At 35.9% G+C, this 14,271-nt stretch overlaps 1 protein-coding gene across 1 annotated transcript in view; it reads left to right on the top strand.

Moving 5' to 3' along the window:
• OTOGL (otogelin like) overlaps nucleotides 1-14,271 on the top strand; it is a 118,458-nt gene that overhangs the window by 37,559 nt on the left and 66,628 nt on the right. Inside the window, exons 20-23 of the mRNA XM_032493706.1 lie at nucleotides 1,591-1,643; nucleotides 3,233-3,395; nucleotides 7,441-7,548; nucleotides 8,301-8,439. Of these exons, the coding sequence (XP_032349597.1) occupies nucleotides 1,591-1,643; nucleotides 3,233-3,395; nucleotides 7,441-7,548; nucleotides 8,301-8,439 (463 nt within the window). The remainder of the gene's footprint in view (nucleotides 1-1,590; nucleotides 1,644-3,232; nucleotides 3,396-7,440; nucleotides 7,549-8,300; nucleotides 8,440-14,271) is intronic.

The following is a 14,271-nucleotide window of genomic DNA, read 5'->3' as shown; positions in this document are numbered from 1 at the left end:
CGCTTGCTTTGTTTCCTGTTTTGCTCTGCAGCTTATTTCTATTCATGGCAGAATATTGTTTATCTACAATTTATATTTATTGTCATTTCCATTTCCCTTCCTTTCACCCATCAATGAAGATACAAAGGCAACATCTCTTGGACCTTGTACTAGTGGCCACAGTTTCCCAAGATAGAAATCTAGGAGTCATCTTTGACACCTTCCTCCTCTCAACACCTGCATCCAGTAAACCCCCAGTGACTGTGGATTTTATTTTTGACATGCATTTGAAATCCATTCCTTCCTTTCCATCGCCACTGCCTTACCAATGTCTCTCTGGGTTTATCTACCTGGTTTTCTTATCTCTAGTCTTGTCTCTTTCCATTCTACCAGGATGTCATCTCTCTCTCAAATTTAACATAGTTGAATTTATTTAGGTAAACTTGGCAAAAGCAGAGGAAACTTCCCACCTCAGTGAGAAAAAAAAAAAAATTATTGCCACGATCTCATTTTCCATTTCTTCCAAAAAGCCTCTGTCCCAGGATAAGTCTGATGTGAAAGTGCTGATCTGTGACCTGGGCTCTGTCTCAGTCCTCTCTGCTGCTCACGGTGTGAGTGAGTCACATTTCTAAGTGTCATCCTAATGTCAGATGAGGCATAAGCCTATTCTTCACATGACGTGGCCCTTCTCTGCTAGTCAGCTTCTTCATCTGGGCTCAAATATAGAAAACACCACCTAGTCCAGAGCTGGAGGAGAACCTGGTTATGTTGGCGTTACTGAGACCTGGTGTGTTTTTCCTTCTCATGATGTACTCTTAAGGGATTTTCAAGATGCATTTTACCTGTATTTCATTTTTGCCTTATTCTCTAACTGGAGGCTTAAGTTGCAAGACATGACTCCACTCTGTTTTCAACACCGCTGCCAGAATGACTTTTCTAAGAATTCAAACCAACCGTATCACTTTTCACTTCAGTGACTCACTTTAGGGATAAAGTCTTAGCATCTTAATAGGAGCTCGCCTTTGATTCTTTGCCATCTGCATCTCCTGTCACTTCCCACGTGGCACTTTGTTGCGTAGAAAGCTGTTCTGCCCCTACGTGGCTTTGAACTACATCCCCACTGAGTGTGACAGCCTTCCTACCTTATCTGTATCAAACCTCCATCCCTTCTTCAAAATTTTCCAGACCTTATCTTCTTTGACAGCCCTTGATGTCAACTGTGAGTAGATTTTTGAACATTTTTCTGTGTTTTACTTCTATATCTTAAATTTCTATGTTGCGTGTCACACTAGGTGAATTATTTATTTGTATGTCTTTCTCTCCTACTAGAATATATATAAGCATTTGGGTCAAAACTATGAAGTTTGGTCTCTGAGGTCCCCATGCCTACCACAGTGCCCCACACATATAGGTGTTTGATAAAAATGTGTTGGACTGAAATAGCTGTCTTCAAATCGGACCTAAACCAGTAACTTATTTGTAAGAAATTCTGTGGGAAAAATAATATTTGTATATGTAATTAGTCAATTCTTGCATGTTATATTGTTTTTGAAATATAGAAAAAAACCTGAGATTTGGGTCATGAATTAACTCTTTGTTTAATTCTACTAGCCAGTGTTCAAATGGGACTGTGAAATGTGATGAATTAGCAACGCCCTCTACTGGTAAGATCTAGATAGATGCTTTCCTTAAAGAGAATATGGCTTTAAGTTATTAATCTTGCATCTGCCCCTACTCTTAGGGCAGAAGTTGTTAATCCATCACAACTGTCCTTGCCAATGTGCATGAATACAGCCTTGGGAATGTTTCTCAACATGGTACTCCGGTACTTCCTAGCTTTTTTCACATGCGGAATTACAACATTCGTAGGACAATGTGGGGTAAGCCTTCTAAGGCTGCTTAGGGGCAGAGCTGATCAACCCAGGGATGCCACCTTGATGCCACCAACCCCCCCCCCCAGGTGCCCCAGTGGCTTTGGGGAGATGTATCCAGGCACCTGTTGGAACTCACTTGTGCAGCAGCAGTCGGGAGACCCTACTCCAGACCAGCACTTCTCAGATTCTAATGTGCATCCTCGTCACCCGGGGATCAGCGCTGAGGCCTGAGACGTGTCTGTTGACGGCCAAAGTCATGCTCATGCCACTGGTTCCTGGGCTATGTTATGGGGAGCCAGGCTTTCAGACAAGCAGCTGTCAATTAAAAATGGTGTGTAAACTGATATCAACTGCCGTCTCTCGGGAGACTATCACTGTACGGCTGCATATCATTCCTGAAGATCCTATACATTAAAGGCTCCTTATGTTCTTTATTTTCACCACACAAAAAGCCTCCAGTATTTAGTCACTGTGGGGAAATTCTAGGCAAATAATAAAACTACCTTCTGTTTACTTTACTGGACAGAAAGAGTGTAGGCTGGTAAAACAAATTGTTAGCTATTGCTCTGTTATTTATTTGCAAAGTTATATATATATTTTATGAATGAGTTCTGAATTATGTGCCCTGGACTTACTTTGTGAGGATTCAGGCTGCCCAGGCCTTCTTTCCAGCGTTATGTGCATGGACCCCACACCTGTTTGGTAGTCCCTGGGCCCTCCCTGCCTCACCCCATTTGCTTCAGGGTGGCTCAATTGGAGAAAAGGAAGCCCAGGTGGCCAGACTTCTCACAGAGGAATCTTCAAGATTCCTTTTGGCCCCAGACAAGGGGTGTTATTTAATCCCTCTGAATCTAAAAGCTTTCTGGAGCAATATGTAGCCCCTACCTTGCCTATCATTATGTTCATTTTCTGCACATCTACATTATAGTGAGGATTGATGTAAATAATGACTCAGAGGTGAAGCAAGATCCAAATTATATTGTGTGTTTGTTGTAGGTGCGTAGCTTTGTAGAAGTTTAAATATACTGTACTGTCAGTCCTCAAAAATTGATGCGGTATGTGTGGATTAACCAAAATACCGTGTTTCTGGACCTCAGAAAATTATATACTAGTTGTTCAGTTATTGGCTTATGGAAGGCAGCTAAGTTTTTCAAACTTGAAATAGATTTTGAAAATTCAGGTGATTAAAGGAAATCTGGCTAGGGAATGTTTGTAAGCTCGTGAACCAGACATCACAGAGGAGGGTCTGTTATAACTGGTAAAATTCACTGTATTCTATGATGAATTCTGTTTTGATGACAAATGCATGTCAATATGATTAGGTGTGTATAGAGTAAATACAAAGTTAAAGGTAATTTATCTGTGCCTTGTCCCTGAAGTTCACATCTGCCCCGAGGGAAAACAGTATTTCGACTGCAGGTTTCCTGACCCTGAATTACCAGCTGGTGGTGTAAATTGTGAAACTACCTGTGCAAACCTGGCTATGAACTTCACTTGTGCCCCATCATCACCCTGCATAAGTGGCTGTGTTTGTGCTCCAGGGTAAGGCTCTCTTTGCTGATGATACTGAACGTTCAGGATTTGACAGAAAACACAAAGCACTTAAAAACATTATTTACAGAAATAGCTACAATTGTTGTTCTGACTGGTGGTTGACATTAAGTTGGTGACTAGAGGACTATTGTAATTATTTTTCTATGCTCATGTCATACATCACATATATTGTATCTCAGATACTACATATCGCTTGTCACACGTGATTAAATAATGTCACGATATGTTATGTATACAAAATAATTAAGTAATACAGTGAATTGAGGAGGGAAGTCACTTCAGGATGGTCTTGGCATTTACCCCGGAATCAACTGCAGTTTGGGGAAAGTAACAGTGAGCCACTCTTCATTCAAAACATTTGAAGTGCGTGTCTTTGTATATTCTGTTGTGCTGTTACTGTTGCTGATGTTAAGTTATATTACTGGTGCCAGCTGCTTTATCTGATGGATGTTACAGAAAATGGTGTGTTGAGGCAACTTAGGGCAGTGGGTAACAGTAGGAACTCTGGCTTCAGACACACCTAGTTCAAATCCCAGTCCTGCCAATATTAGCTGAGTGATTTTTCTGCAAGTTCCTTTAAAGCCTCAACAAGGCATCATGAGATATGGGGGGGGGGGTGTGTACACTCAATAAATATGGGTCACTATTTTATGGATAACTCACTCTTATCTTTGTAAATGTCCTTAGTAGCAGGAGTGTCTAGTACACGTGGAAGGCAATTACAGAATCTGGTGGCTCTCTGCTTCCTTGCAGGCACACGTAGAATCTGGCCTCCCTGCCCTCCCCTCTTCCAGTAATGAATAGCGGCAGTGCACAGCGGGAGGGCCACCTAAGGCAAACAGGTCACCCATTCTTCCTCGATGAACATATTCACACAAAATGACTCCTGGGCTCAATTCATATAAACCAGGAGCAAAGAAGAGAGAGGTTTTGTGGTCTGTTTCCCAGGAGAGTCACGTTTGTCTAAATGGTCCCCGTCTGGAGTAGGTTGACGAGCCAAGTAACTTGGGACGGTCTCCATCTCTTTAGAAAGGAAGGACAGAGAAGGAGGGTGAAAGAACAAGGCCTTGCATGGGAAAATAAAGGCAGGTAGAAATCAGGCCATGGAGCAGATGAGCAAGGAAGATATTTTAGTAAAAGGGACAAGGGAAATAAAAGCTTTATTATGGTAAAATAATGCAACCTACAACATTGCTTGATTAATTTGATTTGATTGTGACTCAGATGCATGGCTGATTAGATCAAGCTGCATCCTAATTCTGTTTCATGCTTGTAGTTGATGCTACTATTTAAAAAAAAAAATACGTATTTGCTGTCACCTTTGACTTTTAGTTCACCAGTGATTTCTTAATTTACTGGTCAAAGATCAGTATAAAAACTTAAAGTAATTTTCTCTCACCTTCTCTTATTTTATTGAAATAAGTATAGTTGGAAATTGACTAAGAGGCCTCTGACAGATGTGGAAATAATTTTGTTACACAGAAATTTCTATTAAAAAAGTTGTTTTATGGTAATCTGATTTGGATTGTCTTCCACATGGCTTCAGCTGGTTTATTTTTATTTTATGACAATAGCCTAGTATCCCTTGTTTTCCTGGGGCTCCTCGCATTGCCAGAAGTTCCTTGAGTATAAATGGACCACATGCCTTAGTTTAGAAATCATTGTAGATTCAAGAAATGGAAAGTAATGTCGTGGAAAAGTCATGCAGAAATGGGTTCAAATACTGGACCTCTTTCTTATTAGCTAAAGTACCTTGGGACAAATTACTTAACCAGTTGGAGTCTCAACTTCCTCTTTAAAATGGGTGTAATGATATCTACTTCAGAGATGGTTGAGCATCTGCAGCACACCAGTCACGTGGTAGGTGCTCAGTAAGTGTTTACTACTTACCCCGCTTTACAAATCTGCTGAACGAAGACAATTCACAGTGATTTATAGCTTTCTTCTTCCTTCTTCCAGTTTTGATTAGTTATGAAAAACTCACCAATCATCAGCATAACCATTTAAAACCACTATTTTGGCTGGTTATGTAAGAATTATGGTTATAACTTTCAATGGTGTATAATCTGCAAAAATACTGAATCACTGTGCTGTACACCTGAAGCTAATTTATTATACATCAACTATATTTCAGTTAAAAAATCTTAAATGTGAATAATATTAAAAAATAACAGAAATGAGAATTGTAAAAAGAATTGTGGTTCATTTAGGTGGGGCATCTCTTATTGAAACAATTAGACATCCAGCATTTGTAAAGCACCTAACGTTTGAGACATTGTGTTAAGCTAAAGGGATAATGTTACTAAAATACACATATAAAGTAACAACAGAATCTACCTTATGGAATTGTCACTAGGATTAGATGAGTCAATGATGTATTTACAGTGGCTGGGCCATAGTAAACACTCAAAAACTCTAGTTTTTGTTGTTGTGTTAATTTGCTCTGTAAGTCATTTAGTGAAGTACTTGCAGTTCATCATGATGAACCCACCAATAAAGGTGTGTACAAATTACTACATATAGGGAGTGGCACATAAAAAGATTGCATTGAAGGGATTGCAGTAAATTGAGTTTTAAGTGATGAGAAAAGTCTTTCAGTTTTCCAGGCAGAAGAGAGATGCAATACTCATGGAAAGTGACTAGAAGTTTAAGAAGGTTGAGGGGAGAATGTATGGACTCTAGGGTACTGTTATCTGAAAGAAAGAAATCTAAATGAGATGATGCAATAACCTATTGTATAGATAGATTCATTTCTTCACCTTTACTCAACAACTGAGTATCTGCTATGTACCAGGCATTGGAACATAACCATTGACAAGGTCTTCATGGTCTTCTGGAGTAGAACTTAAAAGCAAGTGGACAACATATACATTGATTAAGGAATTACTGTACTGTGTCAGCTGAGCTATGAGCGGGGAAGCAGAGCACTAAAGGAACCTGTGTGATTATTTCTGTTCGAGAGAACAGGCAGGAATTCAGGATTCCTCACTTCTGTGTTAATTTTGATAATGTTGAACTATAACATTTTAAAGCAAATTCAGAGAAAAACTTTAAGTATTTTATCTATTTTTACTGCTAGTTTTGAGTCTTACTATTACTATTGTGCTATTATTATTTATTATTCTAATTTAAATTATTATATTATAGTTATATATTTAAATTATATGTATTATTTATTAGTGTTTTATTATTATGAAAGCTATTTTTGAGAAAAGATTTTAAGAATATTGAAAAATATATGTATATATTTATATTAAGAGTATTGAAATAAATATTACATATAATATATATTTAATCTTCATATTGAAATATTTTGATAATGCACCAAAACTGATTTTTCCTTGAGGTTATGAGTAATAATTTTATTTTTTATATTCATAGATATTTTAAGATACTTTCTAATGAGGTAACCTTTCATGAAGGGAATAATGCTTTGAAGAAAACCAATACTCAAAACTTGATATGTTAATAATGAAGAAGGTGAAACACTTGATGTAATGATTTCTTATTCAAAACACATTTAAACTAAAGTCTCATGATTTTCAATTTAAGCACTCATAAAAGAAGCTTTTGATTACTCTCTCTATCCTGTAATTGAAAATTTTATCCAGCTTATAATTCACTATTTCATCAAAAATTTCTTGACTCATAGGCTCTTAAATATCAAATATTGAAGAGAGGGAACCTCACTGCCTTTTTAATTGTTTTTTCAGAATAGCTCTCTTTACCCAGAAATTTAGACTTCGTCTCCTTTTTATTGTACTTGTATTTGTTGTATTTGTAGGTGATAACAAAAGGTTAAGATATTGTGTCCAGTCATTTCCCTGGCATTTATTTATTACTGTTATGTGCAAGATACTTTGTAGAAAAATAGAGGAGAAAAACTGGACTCAGTGCCTCCATAGGTCAGACAGAATATGCTTACAATTGTTGTAATAAATATAAATGGTTTTGAATATAACAAGATCACTGATTTTTTAAAACCTGAAATTAGTAGTTTATATTAAATAGCATTTATTTCTTCATTTGGAAGAATGGCAGAGCACAAAGGCAAGTGTTACGTTCCTGAAAGCTGTCCGTGTATCTGGAAAGACTGGGAGTACCTCTCAGGAGAAGTGATTGCTACACCATGTTATACCTGGTAATGAGATCCATTTATTTCACAGTTTTCCTAAGCAGTTGTATCAGTCTCAGTCCTCTCTTATTTACTTAATGTGCCTGACTTCAGCAAAAAGCAAACCAAGTCTGAGTGAATAAGACTTTAAAGGCTTTCAGGAGTTTGTGGGCAACTACTGCCCACAGGGGATCATACCATTATTTTTATGCCTATTTGTTCAGCCAAGAAGAGAAGAATGAAATATGGCCATTTAAAAACTTAACGGAAGAAATACCTCAAGTTTATAGAAAGTGATAAATGTTCCAAAGAGAAGGTCACATTTGATGGAAAGTTTTCTGTTTGGAAATGAGCCAGAAGAATACCATAAAATAAAATTGAAGTATAATTTCCTTGGAACGTGGGTGAAAATTCTAAGCTTATGAACCATGTCATGTCTGTTTACGTGGACTGGAGTAGAGGCAATGACATTCTGGTCTTTTAGGAACCAGCAGGTTCGTGTTCAGGTTTGCATTCCATCATCTGTTTTCAGTATGACCCAGGCACAATTTTTAGTCTTGGTTGTGATGTCTAATAGTTTATCTAAACAAAGTGGTAAATATATGCTTAATCTATCACTGTAATAAATATTATTAGAACCAATTGGCCATGTTTAGTAGGGCTATTGGCTCAGTGAATGCTCTTGAATACAAACCTTCCAATATTTATGACACTTGAAAAATACTAATTAGAGCCAAGTTTCTTAGAAAGGTAACAGCGTTTGTATTATTTTCTAACAGTGTTTGTCGACGAGGAATGTTCAATTGCACATACTATCCATGCCCAGCAATGTGTACAGTGTATGGGGACCGGCATTATCATTCTTTTGATGGACTGGAATATGATTATATCAGTGATTGCCAGGTATTTTTGATAAAGGTATGTCTCAATTACTTACTTGCATATATAATTATATAAAGACAATGTAAAAAACAAGTATGGTGGACCAAGCATATCAAATCCATGTATCATTAATAAAGCCTATAAAAGTTATAGTGATTTTGAACTAATTTCCTTGACCCATTTTAAAGTTTTGTTATTTATAAATGATGGGCTAATTCTTGAACTTTCTGTGCCTCTGTTTTCTCATTTGTGAAATGAGGAAAATAACTGTACCTGCCTCCTGGGGTAGTTCTTAGGAATAAATGAGATAAATATAAGCAAAACTGTCAGATAGCACTTTGATATTAAGTAACTGCTCAATAAATGTCAACCATTTTTATGCTTATTGGCTTAGTTTAGTGAATACAAATGTAAGACATTAAATCATGTATTGGACCATGTACTGTTTATGGTTGTAGCAAATAGTAAGACATTATTCTCAATTCTACACCTGCTATTTTGATGGTATACTCTGGAAAACTCTAGACTTTGTATATCTGATAAAAATCCTCAAATTTCCCATATCTTTAATGTATTTGGATTTCCTGTATACCTAAACTTTATTTAGACATCATTGATCCCAGAATTAAATTTCTAAATGAAAAATGTAAGTTTCAGGAAGAAGTTGCTCAAGAATAAGCAAAATAACCTCTTTTTCCTCTGGCTAGGTAACCTGTGATTATCTTGAATGCGTGGTTGTCTTTTTTTTTTCTGCGTAAGGCTTTTAATGTTATTCGAGGTTTGTGTATGATCCTGTTCTTCAAGCATATGTCAAGAGAGTAGGCACATTCCCACGTTGTATTAATTCTGTCAAAAAAAAAAAAAAAAAGAACAGTAAAATCTATAGCCTTCCAAATTGAAACAAAGCTCTTGCTTATGTTTCAAGGGAAATCACTGAATTTCCCTTTCAGTGCTACTCTTAGCCTCCTTTATGAACAATTTGAAGTTTCTTTAAGAATAAATCCCTGGGAATGGATTTGGCAGTCAGATAATTGTAGAAGATGACAAGTTGCCTATACGGGGTGTGTGTGTGTGTGTGTGTGTGTGTGTGTGTGTTGTTTTGATAATTTTTGGAGCATAGGAAAGGCACAGTGGTGCATATACATTCTGTGAGTACTTGTCCTAATGAGCCTTACTTGGCAAACAAATTTACATTAGAACTTTTTCATCCTCCGAGGTTTAGGTCGCAAATTGATAAGCTTGGAAAAGTAAATAACAGTTTAGAGATTTGAATACATGAACTGACACCTTTTTCTCAAAATCTATCAGACTGATTTTGTACCAAACCCTTTCTTCCCTTGATATTTAGATGCCTCTGACACTCCTTTGAGTTCCCTCTTCCTTTGACTTTCGGGGTATTATGCTTTTTGAGCCCTTCAGTGTCTCTCCTAATTTCTCCTTTGTCTCTTTGTTGCCTTTTCTGTTTGCCTAAGTCTCAGACCATAAATGACTGAGTTGGCTCCTTCAGGGCAAGGATCGAATCTTAGTCACTATTGTTTCACCAGTGCGGAGCACTGTGCTGGGAATATGGTTGTTCATTGAGTGTTGAGTGAACTGCTCGTCTGCTCTTGGCTCTTTGCTCTTTTCTCCTACTGCTTCATGTGTTCATCCACCTCTACAGTCTTAACCACGTCTACAGGCTGAGTTCCAAACTGACATAAACAGCTGTGACCTTCAATTTCTAGGCTTTCTGACTCAACTTCATCCCTACAATAATACATTTTTTTTCATTCTGTTAATCTTTCTAAGACTCCCATTGCAATCATGTCATTGCTTTTTTTAAGAACTAAAGTTGACTCCCAATTACCAACCTCCAGAAAGTCAAAATTCCCATGATAGTCTTTCAAAGTTCTCAGTTATCTCTATTTCTCCTCTTCCTTTTTTCCCGGGGTATTTTCTGTACCTGATTGCCTCTGCTCCCACAGAGTGACTTTTCCAGTTCACATTTATCTGTCCTGTTCTTACATTCTATTGTATTTAATAGTCATCATGTCAAAAGTAAGCAACTCATTATATCCTGATTATTTTATATGTGCTCAGCTAGATTGTGTATGATTTTATGCTGTGCTACACTTCTTTTGGGTTCCTCATAAGGAATAGCACAGTTCTATTATAAGAGCTGAAAAATTACTTGTTCAGTTTTCTAACAGTCTCTATTAGAGGGTAGAAATCACAAGCTTATACTTAATTAATTATCTAATATTCATTATAAATGCATATACATGCCTTCAACCTGAAGTATGTAGAGCAACACTTCTTAAACTTTAGTGGGTGTGCACATGACCTGGAAATCCTGTTAAAATACAGGTTCTGATTTTATGGATTTGAAGCAGGATCTTGGATTCTGCAATTTTTAATAAGGTACCCTGATGTTCCATGTCCATGGTCCACTCTTTGAATAGAGAGGATGTAGAGCACTTCCATCTTTAAAAAATTAATTTAACTATTAAATTTTTTAACCTATTTTTGAAATTCTCTTCTTCCTCTGAAGAGTAAACTTTAAGTCACACCTAGAAAAAAGAAAGTATCATTAACAGTATTATATCAAACATGACATGTTCCCATTGGACATATCATCAAGGTTAATTAATGATGATTTTTATGGTGCCATTTTAAGTAGCAAAACAAAAATTCTGCCAAACTGTATTTTCACTTTGTATATGGAAAAATTATTTAGAGTATTTACTAAAGGTATTTAAAACCTTGTCCACACATCACTGTCTTTGCAAACGTTTTCCAATGTGTGACAATGGTCTTTGCTCATACATTATCCATTTCATTCATTTAATAAGCAATTCTTAAGGCCTATTAAATGTAAACTGTGTTAACAAAGACTTGACTACTCTGTATATTAGGCTAGATTGCTCCAAGACAATTCAAAAGTTTTGAAAACAGATATCATGCCCTCCATTTCTCTTTTCCTCTTACAGGCATTTTGCGAAATGCTGGGCATTTGGTGAACCCTTAAAAACTACTTATTTGATCTGTATGTCCCACCTGGCTTTTTCTTAATTCCTCATTTCCTTTGCAGAAGAGAAATCATAGTACTTACCACTGTATTTTCAAACATGATTGTGCAGAAAGTAGACTATTTGTCTCAACTCTGATTCCTGAAAGTATATTCTTGTAGTTGATGCTGAATGATGGTAGCAGTCAATTTTTACTAGTGCTGCAATATAACAGTACCTTTTTATTTAGCAGGAAGAGCCATTAAGGTTTGGCTTTCAGGCTTCATAACCCTGATTTCCTATCATCACTTTAATTTGGTACTTTATCCTTCAGTAAAAATGAATACATCATGTTCAATCTCAAATTTTAGTAAGATATATCTGCCTGTATATGAGAAGACATGTCTCAGGAAATATTACTCCAACATTTGGATTACTTATTAAATATCTGGGTTAAGAGCCATCATAAGTGTTCTTATGGTAAAAGTAAGAGATAAAGAATAGTAAAAGTCTCAAATTTCAAGTTTTAGATTGTATATGCCTTTTTTTCTGCAAAAGCAGAATTACTCTTTTTTTTTTAATGTTTCTTTAAAAAGAAAGTGTGTTTATAAAAAAATAATCTTCAAAGCTTAACTTTTATTGAATTTAACTGGGTACTTAAAGAAAAGAAAACTGTTAATAATTAATTAGAATTATACTAGTAAATTACTGATTGTATTGTAATGGGAATTTTTACTGAAATTAAAAAAAGAAAAAACTCAGAACTAGGCCCCAACAATGGTTAGGACAATTTAACCAACATATGCTTGATAAGCCAAGAAATATTTTATTTTACCATGGAGCAGGTAATTATTTCATACCAGAAACAAATTAGTGATTTATCAATGCAACCTAATATTCATGATCTTGAAATATTATCATGCAAAATACTAAATTTCTCAACACTTGGATATTTTCTGCTGCAATTTTTTTTTCAGGTTTTTTTTTTTTTTTTTTTGCTTACTCCATCTGCTTCTCTTTTTCATGGCAACCCCCCCCCCCTTTTTTGAGGAGGGGAAGAAACAGCATTTCCTTTGGGAATGGTAGGATGACTTGCCAGCATGGTTCATTTACTTGCTACTTTTTCAGAGGTAGGAATCACTTCTGTGAAGAGCAAATCTAATTCTTTCTTCTTTGTCAAGCAGCTCTCTTTCCTCTTTGTTTTGATTACAAATTCCAGGCTTTATTTTTGTCATTTGTAAACATACTTTTATCTGGTGAAACTTACCATTTATTTCTTTGGGCCCTGTGAAGGATCTAGCAATCCAATTAATAAGAACTTCCCTTTTATTGGCCAGTTGGACTTCTAAAAATTGATACTTACTCAGTTTTATCTTAAGAGTATAATGTTAGTTGACTCTGACCTTTGAAGAGATATTAAAGGTTTTCTTTTGTTTTTAATCTTTGGATTGTGGAGTTTTAAATGTAGCTTAGTTTTAGTGAACACTCCCCCGTCTTTGTTGATGTTTGTCAAACTTAAAAAATTCAGGTTCTCTGATACTTCATTCATTTTGGAGGCTGTTTATGCTGTAATGTAAATAGCACATGGAATACAACACATTATTTTTTAAGTATGTTGAAGCAAATCTAGGACAAAGTTCATAATTGTATTTCCAGAGGTAAGACTTTTTTAAGAGTGAAAAGAGTTGAGAAACCAAACAGGACCTTAACCTGTGCTATAAACTCAAAGAAAGAGAAAACACTTGATGTTTTAAGCAAAAATGGGAAATTTTAATATTCCAAATCCCAGGTTTCAGAGCCAAATTCTACTTCCGTTATCTATGAGAAACCCCAGTCACTGCTCGATTTCCTCCTGTAATTTGTTCTAGATTAGGTTTTTCAACATTCTGTTTAATGCTATCTCAAATGTTCTTTATTCTCCTTAAGTCTTTGAAAGCCTTCTAATTTCATTGCTCTCAAATTTCTATGCCCTGCATCATTTTTCACATCAATATTTCTTGTGTGATTTATCTGTGTCCAGCCCTGTCCTGAGAGGTGGAGGCATAGTGATGTGCAAACATAGATGTGGGTCTTGCCTCTGACATTTAGGCTGGTGAGGGAGAGTGATTAATCACCTATCACAAAGTTCATATAAAATTGCAACTGTAAAAGTCAGTGGTGACCTATACAAAATCCAATTAAAACTTCTTACTGTTACTCTTTTTTTTTTTTGGAAGTAGTTCTTGCTTTGTCTTCTCTGAGGTAATTCTGCTGTTTTTGCTGGTCTTTGTCTCTGATCAGTCCTTAGTCTCCTCCGGTGGCTTCTTTCTCCAAGAATTTCTTAAAGCATTGGGTCTCACAAGTTCCATATTTTCATGAATGTCTCCTCTTAGTCACTCATGATCTCATAATACCTTGAAGGATAGACCCTGTTTGTGTGTATGTTTGTATGTGTGTGTATTTATTTATCCATCCATCTGTTCATCTATCTATCCACAGGAAATGAAAACAGAGAGGAAAGGAAGTTAAGGGAAATCATTTTAGGCAAAGATAAAGCTCTAGATAGAACTAGATAGAGCTATCTCTGTCAAATAAGTAAAATGCAAGCTAAGTGGCATGGTAATCATACAGTGGTGTGGCATTTCAGCAAAATAAAAAGTAAATAAACAGGGGAAGAAAGAACTAAACTGTAAAAATTAGATAAAAGTTTCACTCTGAATAAAATTTATTCCCACTGGAATGAAAATATTTTCTGCCTTCTAGAAGTTGTGAAACAGATGATAGAATTAATTAAATAAGAATTTGAGTGTATGTTAAGGGAATATAAGTGAATGAAAAAAGAAATGGCAGAATTAAGGAACAAATTGAAGCCTAAGTTGAGATATAAGTATTTCTTTTGAAA

The sequence above is a fragment of the Camelus ferus genome, chromosome 12 (genome assembly GCF_009834535.1).
Source record: "Camelus ferus isolate YT-003-E chromosome 12, BCGSAC_Cfer_1.0, whole genome shotgun sequence".
In the NCBI taxonomy this organism is placed as follows: Eukaryota; Metazoa; Chordata; class Mammalia; order Artiodactyla; family Camelidae; genus Camelus; species Camelus ferus.
Note: the sequence above shows the minus strand (reverse complement) of the source record. Positions and strands in the feature narration are given on the sequence as shown.